This window comes from Carcharodon carcharias, chromosome 12, assembly GCF_017639515.1.
Source record: "Carcharodon carcharias isolate sCarCar2 chromosome 12, sCarCar2.pri, whole genome shotgun sequence".
In the NCBI taxonomy this organism is placed as follows: Eukaryota; Metazoa; Chordata; class Chondrichthyes; order Lamniformes; family Lamnidae; genus Carcharodon; species Carcharodon carcharias.
In genome coordinates, this window is record NC_054478.1 from 56299135 (window position 1) to 56325180 (window position 26046).

The 26046-nt window shown below is 42.6% G+C and overlaps 1 protein-coding gene across 2 annotated transcripts in view; it reads left to right on the forward strand.

Annotated features, from left to right (window-relative positions):
- Positions 1-1092: 1092 nt before the first annotated feature.
- The window catches only part of parp14rs1 (poly(ADP-ribose) polymerase family member 14-related sequence 1), a 50305-nt gene continuing 25351 nt past the window's right edge, over positions 1093-26046 (forward strand). Inside the window, exons 1-8 of one of the 2 annotated variants that reach the window (XM_041201675.1) lie at positions 1093-1325; positions 9423-9565; positions 10717-10756; positions 12486-12728; positions 16091-16327; positions 17568-19822; positions 19911-20147; positions 20245-20466. In XM_041201675.1, coding sequence (XP_041057609.1) covers positions 1133-1325; positions 9423-9565; positions 10717-10756; positions 12486-12728; positions 16091-16327; positions 17568-19822; positions 19911-20147; positions 20245-20466 — 3570 coding nt within the window. In that variant the 5' untranslated portion in view covers positions 1093-1132. The remainder of the gene's footprint in view (positions 1326-9422; positions 9566-10716; positions 10757-12485; positions 12729-16090; positions 16328-17567; positions 19823-19910; positions 20148-20244; positions 20467-26046) is intronic. The other variant, XM_041201674.1, reaches the window with a different exon arrangement.

Genomic DNA, 26046 nt, shown 5'->3' on the forward strand with positions numbered 1-26046 from the left:
TATCTGAGAAGTTGCGAATGGTGATGAACATTCTGCAATCATCAGCGAATGTCCGTTTCTGACATTATGATGGAGAAAAGGTCATTGATGGAGCAGCTGAAGATGGTTGGGCCTAGGACGCTACCCTGAGGAACTCCTGCAGTGATGTCCTGGGATTGAGATGATTGATCTCCAACAACCACAACCATCTGCCTTTGTGCAAGGTGTAGTGATGAGTCACCTCCAAGAAGGTGAAAGCAGCATCTACTGACCTCAAAGTCGTGGAAGAATTGAAGCTCGCCAGCTGCATGCCATTTATATACAGTAGTAAAGCAAAAGCTCTCATTTCTCGTTGGCCGCAACTTAACTTAGCAGGGGAACTTAATTCTGGTGAGGTGGCCTTTTAATGTGCATGCATGACATGCTAGTGTATGCTAAAACACTTCCCGATATTGTTCTTTGGGAAGCTTGACCTGCCTTTAATGTCTCAAGAGCAAAATTCCAAAACTTAATCCTGATGCCGGGAAACTGATTTTTGACCTCACACCAAATTATGTTCCTCTGCCCGCATTGCTTCCAGCTGCTGGTGGAACTGCTACATTCCACCCTTGGAGTGAATTATTGTCAGAAGAGTCACTGCTTAAAGGTTGCATTGTTTAAATCCTATTTCCTTGGTGGGTATCTTGGTGATAGCAAAAATTCTTTTGCAGAATGGTGAAGCCCAGTTACAATGCAGTTGTTTCATTAGCTGCTCAAAAGAATGAAGAAAATTGCCCTAGCCGACAGGAATGGATTCTTCTTCAGAACTGAGAAATAAGGCAATATTTTTCTCACCTGCCTGAAGCATGGACCCTGGGGAAAAAATACATATTACATCATGAGTTTTTAAATATAGCAGGAGGCAAACTAAAATATCAACGTTTACAAATTTGAATTTGTGATTTGCAAGCCATACAATTCCTATAAGTCACCTTCAAAAATGCTTTCTGAAACCGAATTTTAGAAATATCAGAAGAAAAAAAACGCTTGTAAGCAAGAGATCTATATTTTTGATTACTTGGCCTTTACGATGGGTTCGTTTCTTGAGAAACGAAAATGAAACCAATTAGAAAACATCGCACAGGACGGAAGAGTTTCCATTTGCCTGCAGACAATGGCGACAGAAGCTGACTATCCATATCCTCTGCTGATAGAAGGGGACTGGGGTCCAGACATCGCCAAACTCTTAAAAACAAAACTTCAAGTTTATTTCCAAAGTAGAAAGAAATCTAACGGCGGAGACTGCATCGTGGAATACGAAGATCTCGTAAAAGGGAAGGCAGTGGTCCGGTTCGCCACTGAGGAAAGTGCGTGAGTTTCTTTAATCACTGAAAGTTCACACTTTCAAACACAACTCGTTCAAATTCATTGTTACACAGTCAAATCCAACGTTTATATTACAAACTCATTTGGTGACCGCAGGTAATTCTCGGATGGTTGGGCTCAAATTCAGAAAAGCGGGTGGGTCGGGTGTGTCAGCGTTGAAAAGAAAAACAGAAAATGCAGGAAATACTGAGTAGGTCAAACAACATCTGCGGAGAGAGAAACAGGCCTTTCCATTAACCCGAAAAGTTAACTCTGTTTCACTTTCCAGAAATACTGCTTGACCTGGGGTATTCCCAGCATTGTCTGTTTTTATCTCACGCGCAGCATCAGCTAGTGGCGGGGTTTCCCCTGGAATTTCGACGGTGGGAGAGAAATGGATGGAAGACTCACTTACAGCATCACTAGGAGGCCGTGACTGCTGCTGGAAGGACGGACATCTGACCCGCAGAATTGCAGGGTCACAGGTAACCAATGGGGGGGGGGGGGGGGGGGCTGCTGCGTGGTCATCAGCAAGTGTGAGAGCCACCCCCTCCTTCCCAATGTCCAGTCCGTCCATCAGGCACTGAGTGCCTTTGATCATGGGACCCATCCCCCAGAGGTGACAAGCTGGCCACACAGTTTTAGCTGCTGTCACACCACATGGTGACAAGCTCACCTGTCACTGGGTTAATACCAGCATGGCGGGATGAGGCCCTTGAATGGTCATTAATTGGCCATTTAAGGCCCTCAATGGGCAGCAGGGTGGGAAGGTCAACAATGGGCCTTCCTCCCCAGAGCTTAGTTCTGGCGGAGGCAGGAAGGGTTCCAGCACGCCATCATCCCCATCTTTACATGTCCTTCTCACGCCCAAACTTGCCACAAGTGAGAGTAGAAGATTCTGTCTTAAGAGCCTCAAGAAGTGGTGGGGATTTCCATATCTTTCTTAAAATCTGAACACTCATTTCCAAAGTGACTCCAATGATTGTAAAGTTTATTCTCGTTCTCTGGAGCAAATAGATAGCAGCTGAGCACCAGGAGGTAAAAGGCAAATATTTAACATTTTACTCAAGTTTTAACGCTAAGTATGCTGGGCTCTTCCACTCAGGCAATTTACTGAAGAACAAAGCATCCAATTTTGTCAAAAACTATCAGCTTCTGGAACTGAATGTTGTAGATATTCTCAGCAGAGTGACAATGCCAATAAACAGTTCGTTCTATCAGTTTATTTATGTCAGTTTTATGGGAGAGAGGGAGAAGAAACAAGAATCTAACCAACTCCCCTTGACATTCAATGGCATTACCATCGCTGAATCCCTTGGGGTGGGGGAGGGGGGTGGGTGGTGGTAGCAGTTTACCCATGACCAGAAACTGAACTGCACCAGCCATATAAATACTGTAGCTACAAGAGCAGGTCAGAGGCTGGGAATTCTGTGGCAAATAACTCATCTCCTGACATCCCTAAAGCCTGTCCATCACCTACAAGGCACAAGTCAAGAGTGTGATGGAATATTTTCCACTCACCTGGACCAGTGCAGCTCCAACAACACTCAAGAAGCTCAACACCATCCAGGACAAAGCAGCCTACTTGATTGTCACCCCATCCACAAACATTCATTCCCTCCACCGACGGCGCACAATGGCAGCAGTGTGTACCATCCACAAAATACACTGCCACAAGTCACCAAGCCTCCTTAGACAGTACCTTCCAAAACCACACTCTACCACCTAGAAGGACAAGGGCATCAGATACATGGGAACAGCACCACCTGGAAGTGCACCTCCAAGTGACACACCATCCTGACTATGAAATATATTGCTATTACTTCTTTGTCGCTGGGTCAAAATCCTGGAACTCCCTCCCTAACAGCATTGTGGGTGTACCTGTACCACTTGGACTGCAGCAGTTGAAGAAGGCTGCTCTCCGCCACCTTCTCAAGGGTAATTAGGGATGAGCAATAAATGCTGGCATAGCCAGCAATGCCACCTGCTGTGAAAGAATAAATTAAAAAACTTGAAGCGAATGTCCAATAATTAGTTCCAACATGGATGGAATATTTTTGTCTGTTGAAGCGAATATCATATTATGCTTATATATGTATAATTTATTGATAACCTTGATAATCTGTGTTATAAATTGTAAAATGGGGAGCAATATAGAGAAGGATTGTGGTCAAGCAATGGAGAGAGGTTATTATTAGAGCAGACCTGAGCAAAGTACGGCCCATGGGCCACATCTGGCCACGGGAGCTTCCAGCTCAGCCCACTGCTGCACCAGGGAAAGCATTCAAGGTGTGTCAATGAATGCGATGCGAGACAAACGCCCATGCACGTCTGTCCCTGGCACCTGGCCAATTGGCGTCAGGAATTATCAAAGTAAAATGCAGATCCTGGACAGCTTCAAGGCAAGTACTTCAAGGTCAAAGGAAATACCTCCAGGTAATTTGGAGTTGGCCAACAATAGGAGGTTGGATGTGGGCTTTTCTTGCGATATGCCTCTGCCGCCATATTAGTAGAGGCGAGCTCACATGATGGTCTCTACAAGCAATCTCGGCTTAACATTTTGAGATGGCATCTCGGTGATTAGTTTGATTAGGCACTTCTGAAAATTAGAGTTGAAAAAGCATCTTCTGTTCCTGCTGGATGTGCAGCTAAAGTTTAGATTTTTAGAGTTGAGTCCCCATATCAGGGGAATGGCCATGATGAGAGACAGTAATGCTTTTATTGAGGAGTAGGACATTTAGACATTACTATTAAGGAGGGAATACCAGGATTTTTAGAAAACCATAATATGGTCAATATTGTTTTGCGAAAGGGAAATTGTGTTTGACTAGAGGCAGGGCGGGGTCCATGAGGGCACCTCTACATGGAGACATGGAGGTGTTCATGAAGTTCAAAACTTTGCGGATAAAGCCGTTAAGACCCATTGGAGCAGAGGGGAAGCCCTTCGCATGAACTGTTTGGGCCATTGGTGTGATCTTTACTACCCATGGCCCTGTCATTGGGGCATAGAGCTTCCAGCTCCAAAGACCCACCCCCACCCAACAACCTGCCACAAGAAGGCTGCCTCCATTGAGATGGTGGCTTGTGCAGTAAGGGTGGGGGGGGAACTACGCTGGTGCAAAATGCTTGCGAGACCACAAAATTGCCCTAATTTGGCCCTCAATTATCTTAATTGGCTGCCCACTTCCATTGTGCAGGAAACCAATCAGGTTCCCCGCCCACCTTTGGGAAACTTCCTCAACGGTGGGAATGCATTGGATAGCTGTCCTGACCTGACATCCCCCTATTTTCCCCAGTCTCCTTGCTTCCAAAGCCATTTCCATTGAGTCGGGAAAATACAGTCTGTTAAAACAGATTGTATAAGCTTCTATAAGTATGATTACAAAAAGTAAGGAGATCAGCAAGATTAACCCTGGTCCCTTGCAGGCAGAGACAGGAGAAATTATAATGGGAATAAGGAAATGGAATAGACGTTAAAGGGGTACTTTACTCCTTCCATTGTAGAAAACACTGCTTCCATAGTAGAAAACACAAAAAAACCTCCTGCAGTAATGAGGGAACTGAAGGTTTAGTGAAAATGAAGAAATTTAGGATATTAGTATTAGTGAATAAACAGTACTGGAGAAAATAAATAACAAATAAACAGTACTGGAGAAAATAATGGACTGTAAACTGACAAATTGCTTGAACCTGGTAGTATATTAGCATTTTAAAGAAGGTGGCTACAGAGATAGTGAATGCATTGTTTCTGATCTTCCAGCATTCCCTAGATTCTAGAATGGCCCCTGTGGATTAGAAGGTAGCAAACATAACCCTGCTATTTAAAGAAGGAAGGAGAGAGAAAAACAGGGAACTGTTGGCCAATTAACCCGACATCAATGCACTAGCTCATATTTGCTCAGTGATTCCCCAGTGTCCCCACTAACTCACTATTTAAATCACGGTTTGCAGTAGAGAAAATAAGCTGGGGATTATCTTTGCATTCCAGGATAATCCTGGAATTGTGAACATTTTTAGCAGATGAGACCAGGACCCGATAATACTTTTCATGTTCCGGACAGATCTGGCAGCAAATGGATAGACCAGTTGTTTGCCTTATCACTTCAAGTCCCGTGGAATTCAGAGACATGTAGGCCATATCAGGGGAATGGCCAGGGTGAGAGACAGTAATGGTTTTATTGAGGATTAGGACACTTAGACATTATTATTAAGGAGGGAAGACCAGGATTTTTAGAAAAACATAATAAAATCAGGGAGAGTCAAAGTTGTTTTGTGAAAGGGAAATTGTGTTTGACTAATTTATTAGAATTCTTTGAGGAAGTAACAAGCCAAGTGGATAAAGGGAATTGTGTAGAAGTGGTGACCTCAGATTTCCAAAAGACATTCAATAAAGTGCCACATCAAAGGTTACTACACAAAATAAGAGCTCATGGTGTAGGGAGCAACATTATAGCATAGATAAAGGATTGGTTAGCAGGGAATAGCATTTTTGGGTTGGCTAGCTGTAACTAGTGGAGTGCCACAGGGATCAGTGGCCTCTCAATCTGTATCAATGACTTGGATGAAGGGACTGAGTGTATGGCAGCTAAATTTGCTGATGACACAATAATAGGTAGGAAAGTAAGTTGTCAAGATGATATAAAGATTCTACAGAGGGATTTTGATAGGTTAAGTGAGTGGGCAAGAATTTGGCAGATGGCGTATAATGAATTTGTCCACTTTGCAGGAAGAATAAAAAGTATGTATATTATTTTAAGAATAGGATGGGACTAGAGGGATATGGAACCTGGAAGTGCAAAATGTTTTAGTTTGACAGGCAATATGATCGGCGCAGGCTTGGAGGGATGAAGGGCCTGTTCCTTTGCTGTACTTTTCTTTGTTCTTTGTTCTATTTAAATGGAGAGGGACTGCAGAACTCTACGATACGGAAGGATCTGGGTGTCCTGGTACATTAATCACAAAAGGTTAGTATGCTGGTACAGGGAGTGGTTAGCAAGGCAAATGGAATGTTGGTGTTTATTGCAAGGGGAATCGAGTGTAAAAGTAGGAAAGAGTTGCTGCAACTGTATAGAGCCTTAGTGGGACCACATCTGCAGTACTGTATGTAGTTTTGGCCTGCTTACTTAAGAAAGGATATAACACCAGTGCCTGTAAGTTCCTCTCCAAAAAACTCACCATCCTGACTTGGAAAGATATCGCCATTCTTTCACTGTCGCTGGGTCAAAATCCCGAAACTCCCTCCCTAACAGCACTGTGGGTGTACCTACACCACATGGACTGCAGCGGTTCAAGAAGGCTGCTCAAGGGCAATTAGGGATGGGCACTAGATGTTGGCCTAGCCAGCGACATCCACATCCCCTGAAAGAATTTTTAAAATTACGTTATAAGCAGTTCAGAGAAGGTTTGCTCGACTGATTCCTGGGATGAAGGGGTTAATTTATGAGGAAAGGTTGAGCAGGTTGGGCCTATACCCATTGGAGTTTAGAAGAATGAGAGGTGATCTTATTGAAACACATAAGATCCTGCGGGGATTTGACAGAGTGGATGCTGAGAGGATGTTCCCCCTTGTGAGAGAGTTTAGAACTAGGGGACACAGTTTAAAAATTAGGGGGTCTCCCGCTTAGGACTGAGACAAGGAGATTTTTTTTCTCTCAGAGGGTCGTTAGTCTGTGAAATTTTATTCCCCAAAGAGCAGTGAAGAACAGGTCGTTGATATATATTCAAGGCTGAATTAGATAAATTTCTGATCAATAAGAGAGTCAAGGGTTATGGTGGAGGACAGGCAGGAAAGTGGAGTTAAGGCCACAGTCAGATCAGCGATGATCTTAATGAATGGTGGAGCAGGCTCAAGGAGCCAATTGACCTACTCCTGTTCTTAATCCTTGTGCTCTTCTATCAAAAGTAGAGGTGAGGGTTCAGTTGCTGCAGAAATGTTGTGCGAACAAAGGGCCAAAGGTTAGACACAGAATTTTGAAAGTGTAGTTGTAAGTGAATTGGGAGACAGTTTATCCAGGGCAGAATACAGAAGAAATTAGGGTTGGGGTGCGGAAGGGGAATGTGGCTGGAGAGTGATACAAGGAAGTGATCAGAGATGGCCTCACCTATGATTGACATGATGTGAGTAGCAAGACCATGTGAGATGGCAAGGTCAGGAAAGTGGCCATGAATATTAACCAGGGAGTTTACATGGAGGGCGATGAGTAAGGCAGGATAAGAGGGTGGGGAACTCAGGAGAGAAGGCATGAGGAGTTGAAATGAAGTTTGAAATTACCAAAGATGAGTAGTTGTTTGGTGCAGAAGCTGAGGAATGAAAGCAGTTCATTAATATATATCAAAAAAATCTGTGTGCCCTATACCAATCTTTGGGGGACAGCATTGTATATTTTCCTTCTGCTTTCCTTCTCCCTGGTTTCTATTCCTTAGCCAATTACAAATCCGTTTTCCCAATAACCCAACACCCCAACAATCACATGGACATAAATTTTGCTAACAAGTCTAATACTTTATCAAAAAACTTTTGAAAACCTTTTGAAAATCCAATTGTGTAATATCTGCTGAAATACCTTCATCAGCTCATTCCATTTAATCAGTAGGTAGGTGAACTCGCACTTTCCCTCTCATACTCTAATTCCAGAGTCTGACCTGATCCTGTCAGGGTGGAGTAAAATGGTCAAGGCTCACAACTCAGGGTTCCTTTAACTGCTTATTGGACCAGGGATTACATGCACTACTCCTTTCAATTACATTCAGCATCCACATTCACTGTTCCCTTTAACTCTCCTTAATTCCAAACAATAATCATTCTGACCATCACTCAGAGAAATATGTTCCCATCTGTGTGGGCGATCAATCCCACCCGTGGTTTCTCCCTTTGACCCTCAGTGCTCTCTTATAGTATAGAGATCACATCCATGACAATGATTGACACAAAACCAACCCCTGCCCCACCCCAACCTTTTGATTATAATGTCTTAAATCAATTCTACATCCTGCACTCGTGAATGATCAATTAACATATGATGCTGTTTTGATAGGGAAATTTCTGGCCTTACCAGCAACCTCATGTTGGTGAATGAGTTTTGCCTTCTATAATAGTTTTGAGATTACATTTCCAAGGACTGTGGGGCTGTTGCAGTGAAACTATAGTCATTATTTTGTGCATCTTGTTAACAGCTTGGCCACAGGAATTCAGTGGTCACAGCAGTCACTTAAATTTGAACAAATGTATACAGTTGTGTGGCCTGATTGCTCCAGCTATTTCTTAGTTAATGTATTCATGAAGACAACCAATTGTGTATCTGTATGAGTAATTTCATTTCAACTCCCAGTTTATTTTAAAAATTCAGGTAAAAGTTGCAGTGGATCTTGGAATATGAAACTTGGCCCATTTCTGATGATTGTCAATTTACAAACTGCCTTTACAGTACAGCCACTTTACCCTTTAAGTAAGCTCACTTTGGACTGGCTGTACTTTGTTAAAAGAACTGAATCAAGTAGTCAAATACAATTTACCTTTATCAAATCCGTATAGATTGTCACTGATTATGTTTTTCCAAGTGACAATTAATTTTGTCGTGGACTAGTGTCTCTATAAGTTTGCCCACCACTATCACTCGGCTTACTAGCCTGTAGTTATAAAAACAAAAAACTGCGGGTGCTGGAAATCCAAAACAAAAACAGAATACTCTTCTCCGCCGATGCTGCCAGACCTGCTGAGTTTTTCCAGGTGGCCTGTAGTTACCTGGTTTCTCCCTCTCCCCCTTTTTGAACAGGGTTGTAAACATTTGCAATCCTCCCGTCCTCTGGCACCACTGATAAATTTTGCTCAGTGATTAATTGGTTTCCTACATGTCTGGAAGCCTTTAGACTTTAGATGCCACCTTTTCTGATAGGTTTGCTGATATTTGGAACCTTCATGTGATAAATCAATCTGCAGTCTTTTACATTGAGTCACTACACATTGACAGAGCAACGTGTGATAATACTGCTTCAGACTCTGAGAAAAATAAGCCCATTAATTTCCACAATTCCTACCAACACATTATACATATGTACATACAGTACAATCTTACAATTGTTCCTCCCAATGTTTTCTTCAGCAAGATGTTGTGTATTGGAGAAAGAGGCTCATGAAATTGACTTGCAAAAGAGGGGCAAAGTTCACTTTACAGTCAGACCTCTACCTCAAGGAGCTGCTGGAACGGACTGGGCAGCAGCAACACAACTGACTCCAGAACAATATGTAAGTTTATATGTCCAGGTATCCCCCATTTAAAGCACATTCTAAATGTGCGTTTTGTTTGAGCGTGGTTTCTAAATAATGGAATTTGCCTGAATAGCACTGGCTCCGTTTTCGTTTCAGCGCAGCCACTGCACATGTGCCAAGAACCTCGCTGTAATTGCACAAGCTCGGCCTGTCTTTTAAACACTATCTCACTCCCTCCCATTTGCTGCCTCGCCCAACCTTCCCGCTCCATCCTTCTCACCACCTCTCCCAATCTTCTCACTCCGTTCTTACTCGTCGTTTCCCTCTCGTGACCCTCTCACTCCCGGTTGCTGCTTCCCATCTCTCTCTCACCATCCTGCTTGCCGCCTCTCCCGACCTCCTTGCTCCCTCCTACTAGCTGCCCCTTTCCCGAACCCTTTACTCCCTGCTACTAACTGCCCCGCTGGCCGGTTCCCTCCTCTGATACCCTCATTGCTTCCCGCTCATCGCCTCACTTGTCACCTCCCTCCCAGGTTCTCGCAGTGTGTGAGGACTCGCGAAAGGGGTGGCGAGGGCGAGAGTGAAAGATTTGGAAGAGGTGCCTTGAGTAAGAGGGAAAGAGAGAAGTGGAGAGCAGGGGGAAAAGGGAACTGGCAAGTGAGGGGGCCAGGAGGGGGCGTGAGGGCACAAGGGAGTTAGAGAGAGCAAGGGGTCCGGGAGAGAGACAGCGAGCGGGAGGGAGTGAACGAGGTGGCAAGTGGGAGGGAGCCGAGAGGGGAGGTAAGCGGGAGGGAGAGGGTAGTAGCTAGTGGGAGGGAGCAAGGGGGCAGGTGATGGATGCTCCAGGCAGGAGCGAGAGGGGGCAGCAAGCTGGTAGCAGATGCAATGAGTGAGAAACAGTGAGCAGGAGGTAGGTAATAAGAGTATTCAGTTGAAAGAGGGTCTTTAGGCCAGTTAGATTCAAAGCAGTCAATTGATTTTTAATGTAAAAATTACAGGTCAGGAACCTAACCCGCCCTTGTACAGTTTCTTATGGGAGAGTGATTTTCATTAATCCATTTTCATTTAGCATGCCATTTTTTAGGAACACATTAGGAGTGCTAACCGTGGAATATTGTGCAAATTGTAAATATAAAATATGATTTTGATTCCTTTTAAATGTTGGCATTATTTTTGTGCTTTAACAGGACCTGAATTCTGTAAGAAAACAACGCACAACAGAACAAGGTACTTCTATTTTCTTCTCAAAAGTTAAACATTGATTCACTCAGGAGATGGTGGCATAGTGGGAATATCGCTGGACTGGCAGTCCAGAGGCCTAACTAATGCTGTTGAGGATATGGGTTCAAATCACAGCTGGTGGAATTTAAGTTTAATTAATAACTTAATAATGAAACTTGTGACCATGAAACTATCATTGATTGTTGCAAAAACCCATCTGGTGCACTGATGCCATCCTTCCCTGGGGTGGTGGGGGGGCGGGGGAGCTCAAGAGGGCACACAAAAGAATCCACAAAAGGAATGATGTTTTTCTGTGGATTGAAAGTTACTAGTGCAGTTACATGGAATTGAGTGGCTAAGGCAGAATGTAGAAGAAAATACGTGTGTAAATCAGTTTAAAATATTTTGGTTCAGTGACAATAAATCTATATTAATGGTGATTTGGGGTGGGGGAAGGTGGATGCAAGATTCGGAATATTAGGAAGACCCAAAACGAAAAAACTATGCCTCCATGTTTTCTTTAAATAAATACATTTTTAAAATTTCTTGTTATTGACTGTAATTTTAGTGGATACTAAATTTGCACTGCAATTTTAGTTGAAACTTATTTCTGCTATGATCTTATTGAATGATGAAACAGGCTCAAGGGCCGAATGGCTTACTCCTGTTTCAATGTTCCTTTCATATTGTATTTCAAGTTTAATTCACATCTTAGAAAATGTCATTTATATTTTTGAGGGATTTTAACCCATTGCCAAAGAGAAAGCTATTTTATTTAGGAATGTGGGAAAGTACAGCATCAAGGACCTTTGTTGCGCATCTGACTGCTCCCATAGTTCAAAATGCACCAAGCTATTTTCTGAACGTAAGGTACATTTGACCAGGGCTGTCTGATTCTATGAACGTTGATGTGATTGATGACGTGAAAAATTTTATATTTCCTTCAGCTGAAACGTAACCCTATAGTTTCAGCAGCATGCCTGTTGAATACTTCACTGCATGATACCTCCTGCTGTCCCTCAAACAGCATTAGTCACGGTGGTACCATTTCAGATGTAACCCCTCACCACCCACTCACTTCCTCAATGCTGCTGTGTGTATCAGGGTTTTTTCCCTCACTGTCTGTAGTTTACCAACCTGTCTTTGCTGGAATATCGTTGACACATTGCCACTGGGACACTGCCAGTAACTGGGGCGGCCATCAGTGCTCACCCACAGTGCACCATCACAGCTTCAGATCCTATTGAAATTAGTTCACAGATTCCCTGAAAGGTTGCCACAGATCCATGGTTCCCAGTTTGAGACCGGCTAAGGGAACATGTCTGGCGTCAATTAAGACCTAGCTAACTCATTCTGCCCCTTCCCTCATTGGTGGCGAGTGCCAGAGCACAGGCAGATGGTTGTCAGAGGTACTTGAAATAGCATTTGTGCCTACCTGTACTCTCACCCTGACTCTACAAACTTCATAGATCAGCACCAGAGGGCACTGGTGTTTGTGATCCACATATTTTTGGCACCATCGTCTAGTAAGCTGCAAATTAACATAATTTTTTGTTTCATAACCTAAATATGCTGGCATCTTTTTTTAGCTTAAATGCAACTTATACCACTGATCAGTTTTGCATCTTATAAATTTACAAAAAAACTAAAGAAAAGATCCAGTGGGAATTGGAGGAGCAAAGGTCTTGATGCTATTAATGTTTGTTGTGCTGATGTTGTGATTCTTTTTCTTAAGATGCTCAGGCAGCGTTGAACCAACAAACCCATTCAGTGGCGAGGGGGCTTCATGATGAAGGGAGTAAAGCTCCTCAACAATCCTCAGCTGTAGCACTTAAAAATCTTCCTAAAAATATCCCGTGTGACATGTTAAATCTACTGGTCGAAAATTATACTGGACTATCTGAAGAAGATGATAATTTCAGCCTGGAAGTGTTGCGCGAAATTAATGTGGCTGTTGTGACTTTCAAAACTGATGTTGGTAAGTGTTAACATTCAGTTAATATTTCGTTCAAGGTAATAGAATCATAGAAAGTTTATGGCACGAAAAGAGGCCCCTTGGTCCATCATGTATTACCCACCCAGCCTAATCCCACTTTCCAACATTTGGTCCGTAGCCCTGCAGGTTATGACACTTAAGGTGTCCAGACACCTTTTAAATGAGTTGAGGGTTTCTGCCTCTATTATCCTTTCAGGCAGTGAGCTCCAGACCTCCACAAACCTCCAGGTGAAAAAAGATTTCCTGATCTCCCCTCTAACCTTTCTACCAATCACTTTAAACCTGTGCCCCCTAGTCACTGACCTCTTTGCTAAAGTAAATAGGCCTTTCCCATCCACTCTTTCCAGGCCCCCCACAATTTTGTACATCTCAATCAAATCTCCCCTCAGCCTCCTCTGTTCCAAGGAGAACAACCCTATCCTATCTTTCCTCATAGCTGCAATTTTCCAGCCCTGGCAACAACCTCGTAAATCTCCTCTGTAACCTCACTCACTCACTCACTTTTCCAGAACCGCTTTATCCAATTCAGGGTGGCAGGGAGTCAGGGCCTAATCTGACAGGCAATGGGCGCTAGACAGGGTAACCCAAGATGGGACACCAGTCCATCACAGCACATACTCACAGACACACTAAGGGGCAATTTAACCATAGGCAATCCATCTAAGCAGCACACCTTTGGATGGTGAGAAGAAACCGGAGCACCCAGTGGAAACCCACATAGGCAACATGCAAACTCCACTGAGGCAGACACAAACACACCTCACACACACCACCCCACCCCACTGTGACCACTCTAATGCAATTACATCCTTTCTGTAATGAGGTGACCAGAACAGTACACTGTGTTACAGAATTAGAATATCTATGTTCAGCAACAGAAGTACAACAGGCATCTTTTATTTTGAAGAAAAAGCAATCCAAGTTATTGATAGAAATACAAACAATGTTGAGAATGTGCAACAGGTCTTCAGCACTTGAACAGAGAAAATAAAATTAACATTTCAGGCGACAATTGATTGTTGGAGTTGATTTCCAGCACAAAACTGCATACTTTTTCCCTCAACTTATTTTTCACAACAGAAAAATTTAAATTTCTTTTTTACATATATTAGTTTATTAGGAGAAATACTGCATCTTAGCATATTAGACTGAAGCCCTAAACTTTAAGCCCATTAAGTGTACATCAATTACATGCATACTTTTCCGTTGGCCAGAAGGGCACTGCTTGCTCTGCTGGTTCCTGCTGTGTGGTCTCATGTACCCAGCAGTAACCCCGATGTAAAGTTACTTATTCAGTAGGACCAACCACCAGGAAAATGAAACATAGAAAATTTATGGCACAGAAGGAGGCCATTCAGTCCATTGTGTCTGAAACAAAAAGAGCTAACCAGCCCACTTTCCAGCTCTTGGCTCATATTCCTGTAGGTTATTGTATTTCTTGTGCCTTTCCAAGTATTTCTTAAATATGATGAGAGTTTCTGCCTCTACCATTCTTTAAGGCAGTGAATTGTACACCCCATTACCTTCTAAGTGCAAAAAAAAACTCCTTAAGTCTCCTCTCATCCTTCCACCAATGACTTTAAATCTATGCCCCTTAGTTATTGACCTCTCTGCCAATGGAAGTAGGATGTTCCTCTCCACTCAGGTTATATTTTCCTAAGTTTTACTCGGATAAAAGAAAATTGCACTTTGAGCCTTTTGACATTGGCATCCTTGTGAGATCCATATATCAGGAGCCAGCAACACAACATCAATAAAAAAGCAACTTTAGATAAGAACGTAGAGTTGCTTTTATTCATCCCTGTATCGAGACATTTGAGAATAGCATTAAAAAGAAACAATTGAACAGAGTTCTAGTCCAAAAGAGCACAGGCTGCTATTCATCTTTACAATTTCAATCTAGACTCAAGCTGCTGTAAATTTGACTGTCAATCACAAGAAACTCCTTCAGCAGAGATGGAAGGATCTTTGCGATGTTAATATTTCAAAAGCTGCACATCTAAAGTGCTGGCAAGTAGAGGATATTGTTAAATATAGCACTGGCTGTTTACTGTATATTGCTGTATATCCAACAGCACATGCTTCGCTCATGTCTGTAGCTATACTTGTTATTCTGTTGTCGAGGGGGCAAAATTGAATAACCCCTGCAATAGGCACAAAGGTCCTGATGCCCAAGTAACCCATGGCAGTTTCTCCTAATGCAGATAGAATGCAAACTCAGTGCTGCCTGCTCAGTTAAATGATTGTAGCGTGCAGCCCAGTTCTTAATACGCTGGTGAGTGGATGCATGTCTCAAGAGGGACCCTAGTTTCTGTGAAATTAGAACCAATTAAAACCAGCTTGCATTAATTAAAGTCAGCATGCATTACTTAAATGGGAACTGCATTCTGGCTAGAGCAGGTGTGGCAATTGGCCAGAGAAGAGTGTCTAAGCTGCAAGAAATTCTCTCTGGTGCAAGAGGGAGAGAGCCTCCAAGGTTGTCAGATGCTGCACTGGAGGCTTTGGTGCAGGAGATAAACAGAAGAAGCCATGTCGTTTATCCACAAGGTGCTGGAAAGCCCTTCAGACAGACGTTGCAAAGGCAGAGGGGCCAGATAGCTGTTACGGTCAATATCAGCAGCCTTGGCCCCCCAAAGGCCTGGATGCTCTGTCGCAAGAAGTTCAATGACTTCATACAAGTGGTCAAGGTCAGTAATGCCTCTTCAAATGCCACGTTCTACCAATGAAACCAATACCCCCATCACTTGCCTGTGAACAATCTCTATCAATCATGATTCAGACCACACACTGCAGCAATAATTGAGCTAGCACATTGCAACTAGTGGCTTGATTCCAATATTCCTTTGATCTTTAGCTAGGAATCCAGTGGGGCAGTGTCAATATTAGAGTGATGGCGGGGTGGGGTAAAAAAAACGAAGGTGTGATTACATCACATCACAGATGTTCTAATTAAAGAATCAAATATGAAATATTGAACATGTTCATAACCAGTAGATGCAAATTTTAGTGCCAAGTTGACAAACTGAGGTGAACAAATATCTCAGGGATGGGTGGAATATAGAGACTAAAATGTAGAACTGACTAGAGTGGCACAAAATGTTATACTCTCAAGGACAAATGGGCTTCTCTTTGATGAGCATAGAATTCCCAAAAATTGACTTCTTTCTAAAGCACTGCCTCACTATCGTTGATTTTCTGAAATAATTGTTTTCCTAATAATCACAAGTGTTATGAGTATTAAGATATAATTTCAATTCCTCAATGATGCTATTTATTCATAATCTTCAGATAAATTGACAGAAAAAGTATTGCAATCATTTTTTGTTCTTGTAATTTATTTTTAGACATCACTGAATTCATCAAAAGGTGTTCCAAAAAGGTTTTGAGTAACCAGCAAAATATTGTGGCAGAGCAACTTGAAATAACAACAAGTGTAAGAGTGGAGAACCTGCCTTCTCATGTCAGTGAAGATTTGCTAAAACTGTACTTTGAAAACTCTAGGAATGGATGTGGAAATGTGACTACCACAGAACTAATACCTGAGGACAACATAGCTGTTGTTACTTTTGAAAATCCTGAAGGTAATGTTTGGATATCAGAAGGGGAGGCATTGGCGTAGTGATATTGTCGTTGGACTAGTAATCCAGAGACCCAGGGGAATGTTCTGGGGACCTGGGTTGAATCCTGCCACGGCGGATAATGGAATTTGAATCCAGTAAAAATCTGGAATAAAAAGCCTAACAATGATCATGAAATCATTATCGATTGTTGTAAAAACTCATCTGGTTCACTAATGTCCTTTAGGGAAAGGAAAACTGCCGACCTTACCTGGTCTGGCCTACATGTGACTTCAAACACACAGCAATGTGGTTGACTCTTAAAGTTCCCTCTGAACCATGGCAATTAGAGATGGGCAATAAATGCTGGCCTAGCCAGCGACGCCCATATCCCCTGAATGAATAGAAAAAAATAATCTGTAGACCATTTAAGCTAATTGGGCTGGATTTAATTGCTTCCAACAGTGGGGCCAGCTGAAGAGCTGGTGGTAACCACTCCACGGTCATTCTTGGTAGCCCTGGTGTGATTAAAATCCAATTAGGCATATACATGGTTGGCGTTGGGGCTTGTGGGCCTTGTAGGGTGATAGCCTGCCTCTGACTGGTGCTGGCCAGTCAGTGGCTGGCAGCACTTTATACCAGTAGTGCTACCAAAAGCAGTGGCCACTTCTGGTACTGCAGTAAGTCCAGGAGGAGGAAGACCCAAGAACACATGTAAGTGGGACGGGTTCACTAGGGCCAGTCAGGCAGGGTCTAACAAAGGGGTGGGTTCTTCGCACAGGGTCCCCCTTATCACTGGCAGGTCCCTCCATTGGGCGTAGGGTGCTTGAGCAAGAGGGAGAACTCTCCCCCTTCTCCCCCCCCCCACCCCTACCCCCAATGGGTCACAGGGTACAGCTGGTGTTCTGTCCACATGGCTTGGCTTCCCCCACCACTGGTAGAATATCAGCTATTACAGGATGAGGTCCATAAGTGTTCATAAATTGCCCGCAATGGCCTCAGTTCCCAGATGGGAAGGTCATCGTCAACTCCTTCTACCCCAGACTCAATTGGGAGGAGTCGGGAAGCAATGGACTCTCCACTCCACACCTTTCTGCTCCTTTAAACAGCAACCCCCCCCTCCTCCTCTCACTCTTCATCCACCCACGCCTCCCAACCCACTCCCGGGGGGATGGGGATGGTGGTTGGATGTGGGCATGAAATTCCCCCCATTGTTCCTAGAAAATGTTTCTAGAACATAATTCTCTGTTTGTTTTATTTACAGTTCTGAATACTATTCTGGCTAAAACACACACTATTGATAAAACACCAATCTACATCTATCCATATTACAAGTCTTTGGGTTCAGCTTTGTATGGGAATAAAAGACCAGTTGTGAAAATGCCAGATCCCTTCACCTTCGATATTGATCCCTACATCCTGAAGATTCTTAAAAGTGATAGACAGCGAATTGCGGAAATCAATGACAAAATGTCAAAGCACCACTGTAACATTGCTCTGCCAGACTCAGATTTATCAAACTCAGTCAAGATATTTCCAACTTTTTCAAGACAAGAAAGCTCATTGGGAAAACTTGTGAAGAATTGGAAAAAAGTAGCTTTAGGCAATTTAACTGGTATCCTATTAAAGTACAAAACCGTTGAAAATAACGTGAGTCAACAAATCTGGGAAATAATACGGGGAGATCTTGATCAGTATTTGAACCAAAATGTTGCTGTTATACTGGAGATTTCAAAGGGAAAAGTAATCGTCACTGGAGAATCTGGCAGTGTAGATACTCTGCAACGAGCATTGAAATCAGCTATGGATCGTGTCATAGAAAAATTGGAACAGGAAAAACAAAGTGTGACTGTGACAGTGGCTTGTAAGCCAGCTGAAAATAATTTATTATTGAGCACTGGCCTTGAAAAGCATGTTTCCACATTGTTTCCAAACCTCAGCATGCAATTCAACTCAACTACAGGTCAAATAACACTACACGGTTTGTGTTCAGATGTTTATGCTGCCAAAAGTAATATATTGGAAAGAGTTCTTCAAATGAAACAAAAGCAAATCAATATGAACCCTCAGCTTATAGGTTTTCTACAAAGATTAGACCACAATGAGGTTTCTTGCTGCTTGTTCATATCAAATGGAATCAATGCAGTGTATGACATTAAGGATAATTGTGTTCTGCTGCTAGGAAATACGGATATTTCTTTAACTGCAGCAGAACAGCAGATCAAAAAACATCTCAGTTTCAAGTGTATTGACGTAGAAGATCTAAATGTCACCAGAATGCGTGAGTGGGCACAACTGAAAGAAAAATTGAACACGAAGCTGAATTCTCCCAGTGAACAGGTTGAAATGGAGGAGACACCACTACATGGGCACATGCAGATCATTATCGCTGGCTATTCTAATGCTGTCATGGAAGCTTTTGAAATGCTTTCAGATTTTGTCAAGAAAAACACAATCATTCAAAAACACATTCTATTTAAATCTGGTGGAGTCCTGAAGTTTTTGATGGATGTTAAGAAAATTGATCTTTTCCAAGCACCACCAAAGGACATAAAAATAAAAGTCAATAATATGGCAAATGGTGTTGTCATATCTGGTCCCCAAGAGAATGTCTATCAAGTGGAGAATTTACTTTTAGATGCAGCTTCCAGAGTAATTAGTTCAGTCTTGAAAATGACCAAACCAGGAATAAACAAGATTTTCAAAGAAAAGGAAGATATGTATGTTACTACTGTAATGCATAAATTTGAATGTGTTCTAACAACTATTAAGCACGGTGTCTTTGGAGACAATGGTGAATTGGGGCAGGCTCACTGTAAAGTACAATTGCCTCTTGGGCCTTTAGTTACTGCTTACAAAGGAGACCTCTGCAAGATTCAAGTTGATGTAGTTGTCAATGCAGCAAATGAAGATCTACAGCACATTGGAGGTCTTGCAGGAGCTCTACTAAAAGCAGCAGGTCCCATATTGCAAAATGATTGTAATTGGATTGTTAACCATCAAGGAGCTCTTATGCCTGGTGATGCAGTTATTACAGATGCTGGTAACCTACCATGTTCCAAAGTGATTCATGCAGTTGGTCCAAGATGGATGCAAACTAATGCAGACACGGCTAAGAAATGCTTAAGAAAGGCCGTGAAGCAAAGCCTATGTCTTGCTGAATCCCACAATTTGAAGACTATAGCAATTCCTGCCATTAGTTCAGGAATATTTGGATTTCCATTGCCTTTGTGTGCAGAAATAATTGTCAGATCAATCAGAGAGCACTGTGTTGATTCACAGGGTGGCAGTGCACTGAAAGAGATCCATTTGGTAAACCATGATGAGCAAACAGTTCATGCTGTTTCAGGTGCTGTTCAGAAAATATTAGGTGAATTTTTGCTTCGTACTCCTGTGCAACCAGAAAGGCTTAACATTGACAGCAGGACGAAAAACACTAGCATAAGTTGTCTGCATAAAGCCCAAACAAAAGAAGGTCTAAATGTCATTGTTGACAACGGCAATATTCAACATGTAACAGTAAGTTTTTACCAATGTATTTGAGAATGTCATTCATTCCAAACATCATATTTTATTTTTTTTATAATTGTTTGTTTTCTATTTCCAGGTTGGTGTCATTGTAAATGTCATTGGAATGGATTTTGATCTTACTGGTGGTGCAGTTTCCCAAGCATTATTAGAGAAAGCTGGTCCAAAGCTCCAAGCATTACTGTTGAATGAAAAGCACAGTAAAAAACATGCTATGGGAAGAATTTATGAAACAAAAGGATGCAATCTTAACTGTGAAGAAGTCTTTCACGTTGTTGCTCCTCCCTGGGATAAAGGAAAAGGAGGTGCAGAAAAGGTAATATACATTCTAATATTAATCCCAAATCAGCAATTCATGTTTTTGAAGTATTACGTTATTGGATAGAAACACTTGGTGTGAATTTACTTTCCAGCTGTTAAGAAATATAATCAAAGACTGTCTGAAGAACACAGAAGCATTACAGTTGAATTCTATTGCTTTCCCAGCAATTGGAACTGGGAAATTGGGTTTTCCAAAGGAGCTTGTTGCAACCTTGATGTTTGAAAAAGTTCTAAATTTCAGTAGTAAGAGGCATACACAACATCTTAAGAATGTTCACTTTGTGGTGCATCCTGATGATATTCCAACTTTGCAGGTATGAATTTATTATAGTTGAGCTTTATTTTCAAGTCTCTTGCATCATTGAACTATTACTAGTGAAGCAAAATGTTGATCAAAATTGATGACTTTGTATGTTCATTAGGGTAACAAAATCCATTAATATGAAATAATTAGGCATTAATTATATATTTTTTACTGAATAATTTTGGCTTAACCAGCTTGATTTGATCCTGAATGGCGCTGCCTCCATTTTCGTTTTAGTGCAGTTACTGTACGTGAGCCAAGAACTGCTTTGAAACTGCATATGCTCATCTGCTTTTTAAACACACCGTCGCTTCACTCTCCTGACCCTCTCGCTCTCTCCCACTTGCTGCCTATCCTGACACTCTCGCTACTTTCTGCTTGTTGCCCCTCTCCCGACCCCCTCACTCTCTCCCATTCTCTGCCCTGCTCATTATTCCCTATCCCAACCCCTTGTGAGCATGGGCTCGGAAGGGAAGAAGCAAGGGGAGGGAGCTAGGGGGTCAGGAGGGGGCAGCAAATTGGAGGGAGTGAAGGGTTCCTGAGAGGGTGGCGAGTGGAAGGGAGCAAGCGGGGATCAGGAGTAGCAACAAGTGAGAGGGAGCGAGGGGATCAGGAGGTGGTAGTGAATGTGAAGGAGTGAGAGGGTCGGGAGAGGGTCAGCGAATGGGCGTGAGTGAAGTTGTTGGGAGGTACTGTCAAATAGGAGAGAGTGAGGGGGTCAGGAGGGGGTGGCGATTGGGATGCAATGAGGGGGTCTTGAGAGGTGTGGTGAGTGGGAGGGAGAGAAGGGTCAGGAGAGGGACAATGAGTGGGAAGGAATGAGGGGGGGTCGAAGAGGTGGTGAGTGGGAGGGAGAGGGAAGCAGCGAGGGAAAGGAGCAAGAGAGGTGGTGGGTGGGTGGTGGGAAGCAGTGAGTGGGAGAATGGTAGTAGGTTAGTAAGATAGAAGAGAAAACAGAGAGTAGTGATAAATGGCTGTTTTTCAGATTGGAGGAAGGTTTGTGGTGGAGTTCCCATGGGTCAATGTTGGGACCCTTGCTCTTGCTGATATACATTAATGTCCTAGACCATGGTGTGCAGGGCATGATTTCAAAATTTGCAGATGATATGAAGATTGGAAATATTGTCAACTGTGATGAGGAAAGTCTTGAACTTCAAAAGGACCTAGACATTTGGTGGATTCGGCAGACAAGTGGCAGATGAAGTTCAACACAGAGAAGTGTGAGGTGAAAGGCAGGAAAAAGAGAACATCAAGAGAACATCAAGAACTAAAGGGCACAGATTCAAAATAATTGGCAAAAGGAGTAATGTGATGTGAGGAAAGATTTTTTCACCCAGAAGCTGGTTGGAATTTGGAACAAACTTCCTAAAAGGGTGGTGGAAGTAGGTTTGATTGTGGTATTCAAAGGGGAATTGGATTGCTACCTGAAAAGAAAGAATGTGCAAGGTTATGGAAGTAAGGCAGGGAAGTGGGACCAAGAGTGCAGACTCGATGGGCCAAATGGCCTCCTTCTGCACTGTAAAGATACTGTGAAGAGGATTTTTGGGCCATGGTAGCCAATAAGTTTCCAAAGTAAAGACTATAGATCAGGAACATAACCTACCCTATTGCATGGTTTCTTAGGGAAAGTGACTTGTTTAGCATGTGTTCGTTTAGCATGGTGCTTTTTAGGAACATACTACTAAATGAGGGATAGCTGTATTAATTCAGGCATTGTGTGTTTTGCTAGCAAGGGCAGCATTTGTTGCCTATTCCTAATTGCCCATGGGAGGTGGTACATGAATGACCACTGCAGTCCATGTGGTGTAGGTACAGCCACAATGCTTTAGGGGGGCATTTCCAGGATTTTAACCAAGGGGCAATGAAGGAACGGTGCTACATTTCCAAGCCAGGATGATGTGTGACTTGCAGGAGACCTAGGAAGTGGTAGTGTTCCCTTGTGCCATTTACTCTTATACTTCTAGATCATAGATGTCGCAGGTTTGGGAAATGCAATCGAAGAAGCCTGGACAAGTTGCTGCAGTGCATTGTGCAAATGGTATATACTGCAGCCACTGTGTGCTGGTGGGAGGGAGTGCATATTTAAGGTTGTGGACGGGGTACCAATTGAGTGAGTTGCTTTGTCCTAGATAGTGTTGACCCACTTGAATGTTATTGCAGCTGCAATCATCAGGCAAGTGGAAAGTATTTCATCACACTCCTGATCTGAGAGTATTCCATTACACTGTGCCTGGTAGATTTTGGAAAGGATTTGCGATCTGGGGGTGAATCATTTGATGTGGAATATCTAGCCTCTGGTCTGCTGTATGTGGCAGTCCAATTAAATTTCGGATCAATGGTGACCCCACCCACCCCCACCCTCACCCCCTCCCCCACTGCCAGATGTTGATGGTTGGGAATTTTACAATGGTAATGCCATTGAATGTAAACGGGAGGTGATCAAACACTTTCTTATTGGAGATAGTTATTGCCTGGCACTTGTGTGGCATGAATGTTACTTGTCACTTATCAGCCATAGCCTGAATGTTTCCCAAATCTTGCTGCAGCTTGGCATGGATTGCTTCAGCACCTGAGAAGCTGAATATAAATTTAATATAATACAACTGAGGGTGATCTCAGCAATGGAAGTCATGTATGTACCACCATTCCATTTCCTTTCTAAAACTCTCATCTCATGGTATGCTTATGATTCACATTTTGACTAATGTGGACAGTGACAGTGTTACATTTAATTTGTTATTCGTATGATCAATTGCAATACTGATCTAAATTTGTTATAAATCTTTTGCCCTTTCCTTGTCCCTAATGCTCTGATCAGAAAATATGATAGCTAGTTATGATGTTTATCATCCATAGTCAGTTATTCCCATATATTAGAAATTACAATAATGCAAGCAACACCTCCCTGCACTCTAAAAGTGCCCGACTACTGATAAGTGTTCTGGGTTCCCTAATTTTTAACCAACTTGTTATGCAGTTCCATGATATAATAACTAAAGTGACTTATATTCGCACAGTGTCTTTGATGTAATGAAACATCCCGTGCACTTCACAGGAGTGGCAAAAAGCATGCTCCAAGTCCGCACTTGCCACCTGCGGTACTGATGGACCCCCACACCACCACAGGAAGTCTGCCACCATGAAGCTGGTGGACTCCCTATGTAACAGGGGGCTGCTCTGCTGTTGGCAAATTGCTGGTGGCTCTGTAAAATGGCACTTAGTAGGGCCTTTAAGTATGCAAATCGGCTGCCTCCCTCCTTGGAGTGGCATCACAACCTGCCTCTGAGAAATTTTCCTAGTGGCAGGACAGTGTTGGAAAGCCATCCTGACGTGGCTCCTTGCTATTTTACAGGCTGCCTCCCAGCCCGCCACCTGGGAGCCATTAAAATTCTGCCCATTGTGTCAGATGACCAAAAGCTTGGCCAAAGAGGTTGTTTTAAAGGAGTGTATTAAAGGAGGAAAGTGAGGTAGAGAGGCAAAGAGGCATAAGGAGGGTATTCCTGAGATTCGGGCCTAGGCAAATGAAGGCACTGTCACCAGTGGGGCAGTGATTAAGATTGGGGATGCTCGGAGGTAATAATTAGAGGGGTGACGATATCTAGGACAATTGTAGGGCTGGAGGAGGTTATAGAAACAGGGAGGGGTAAGGCCATGGAAGAATTTGAAAACATGGAGAATTTTAAAATCAAGGCATTGGTTGACTAACAGCCAGTGTACTGTATTGAAAGCCCAAACAATCTGTATTTTAGAGACTTCATTATCTAACTTATGTGTTACATATTCAAAGGAATCAAGGGTGGTTTGTACAGTAGGATCTCCCCTTCCAAATCTATACTGGCCGTTTCTTAAGCTATATCTAGGTAGCTACTTCTGAACACTATGCATTGGAATTTTACTTATTTTTGCTGTTAGGCTTAGTTGGTTTGTAATTACTGGAATCAGATTTGCCCCCTCCCAACTTCTGAATCAAAGTACAAAGTTTTCTTGCTTTCATTGCTGCAAAATTTTGCCAGGGTCCATTGGTCCCTTCAGGATAATAGACAGTACTCACATTTCCTCCCTGTTCTCCTTCAGAGTCCTAGAATGTATGCCATCCATCTCATTGAATTTGTTGGCCTTAAACCTCTTTAGCTTATTAAATATCACTGCCAAACTTACTTCAAAATTCAGATATCCCACATTTAAAGCATTGTTCTAATAGCGCATTTTCACATAATTGTTACAGCACAGAAGGAAGCCATTCAGCTCATGTCTACACCAGCTCTCCAAATGACCAATTCACTTAGTGCCATTCTCCCACCTTTTCCCCGTAGCCATGCACATTCTTCCTCTTCAGATAACAGTTTAATTCCTATCTGAATGCTTTGATTGAATCTGCCTCCACCACAGTCTTGCACAGTGCATTCCAGACCTTAGCTACTCACATGTGAAAAAGTATTTTCTCATGTGGCTTTTGTTTCTTTTGTTAATTACTTTAAATCTGTGCCCTCTCATTCTCAATCCTTTCATGAGTGGGAACAGTTTCTCCCTATCTATTCTGTTCAGACCTCTCATGATTCTGAATACCTCTATCAAATATCCTCTCAACCTTCTTTTCTCCAAGGAAGGTAGTCCTAACTTCTCCAATTTGCCTTCATATCTGAAGTTCCTCATCCCTGGAACCATTCTCATGAATCTTTTCTGCAATGCTCTCATATCCTTCCTAAAGTGTGGCACCCAGAACTGGACACAGTACTCCAGCTGAGGCTAAACCAGTATCTTATACAAGTTTAACATAACCTCCTTGCTCTTGTATTCTCTGCCCCTATTAATAAAGCCTACGATACTGTGTACTTTATTAACCGCTCTCTCAACCTGTCCTGCAACCTTCAGTCACTTATGCATATATGCACCCAAGCCCCTTTGCTCCTGCCCTTTAGAGTTGTACCCTTTACTTTATCTTCAGTTCCAATTAACCAATAAAATTCTAATTTGCTCTGTAGCTACTCTTTTACTGCAATGTATTGATACTTCATCTCTTGAGCTCTGATGTCTCTTTTAAGCTGTTCCAGAATATTCCTATAGTCCTTTCCGCGTTCCTCCCTTCTTTTATTGTCTCTTTACATGAATTATTTTATTCATCTATCTTGGAGACTAAGACCCCAAAGTTCCTGAGTGCCACATGGGGCTATCAGAACAGAATTTGGGCTGGGACTTGATTCTGTGATATCTGTACTGGTGTTTCTTGCATTCCTCTAGGTGGACATCATCTAAAATACTGAACTGGCAAAATAATGTCTCCTATCAGATATTCTGTCCTCTTGGTTCTGCCTCATGTGCCTCCAATGTGAAATACACCTGCAGGTTGCAGGTTAAAATGTGTGTCAGCATTAAATAAGCTTCCTAGATTTCAATTTTATCCTTAATATATACAGCTACGCTTTCCACTCTTCAGCGTTGTCAGTCCTTGCTGGATTTCCCTTATATGTTAAATTTACTCCCATCTTGTATCTCAGTTTGTCTTGTTGGTAGCACTTTAGCTTCTGGACCAAAAGAAAGTCCCGCATCAAGGGCTGGATTTTCACTACCAAGATGGTTAGCTCAAGTCAGA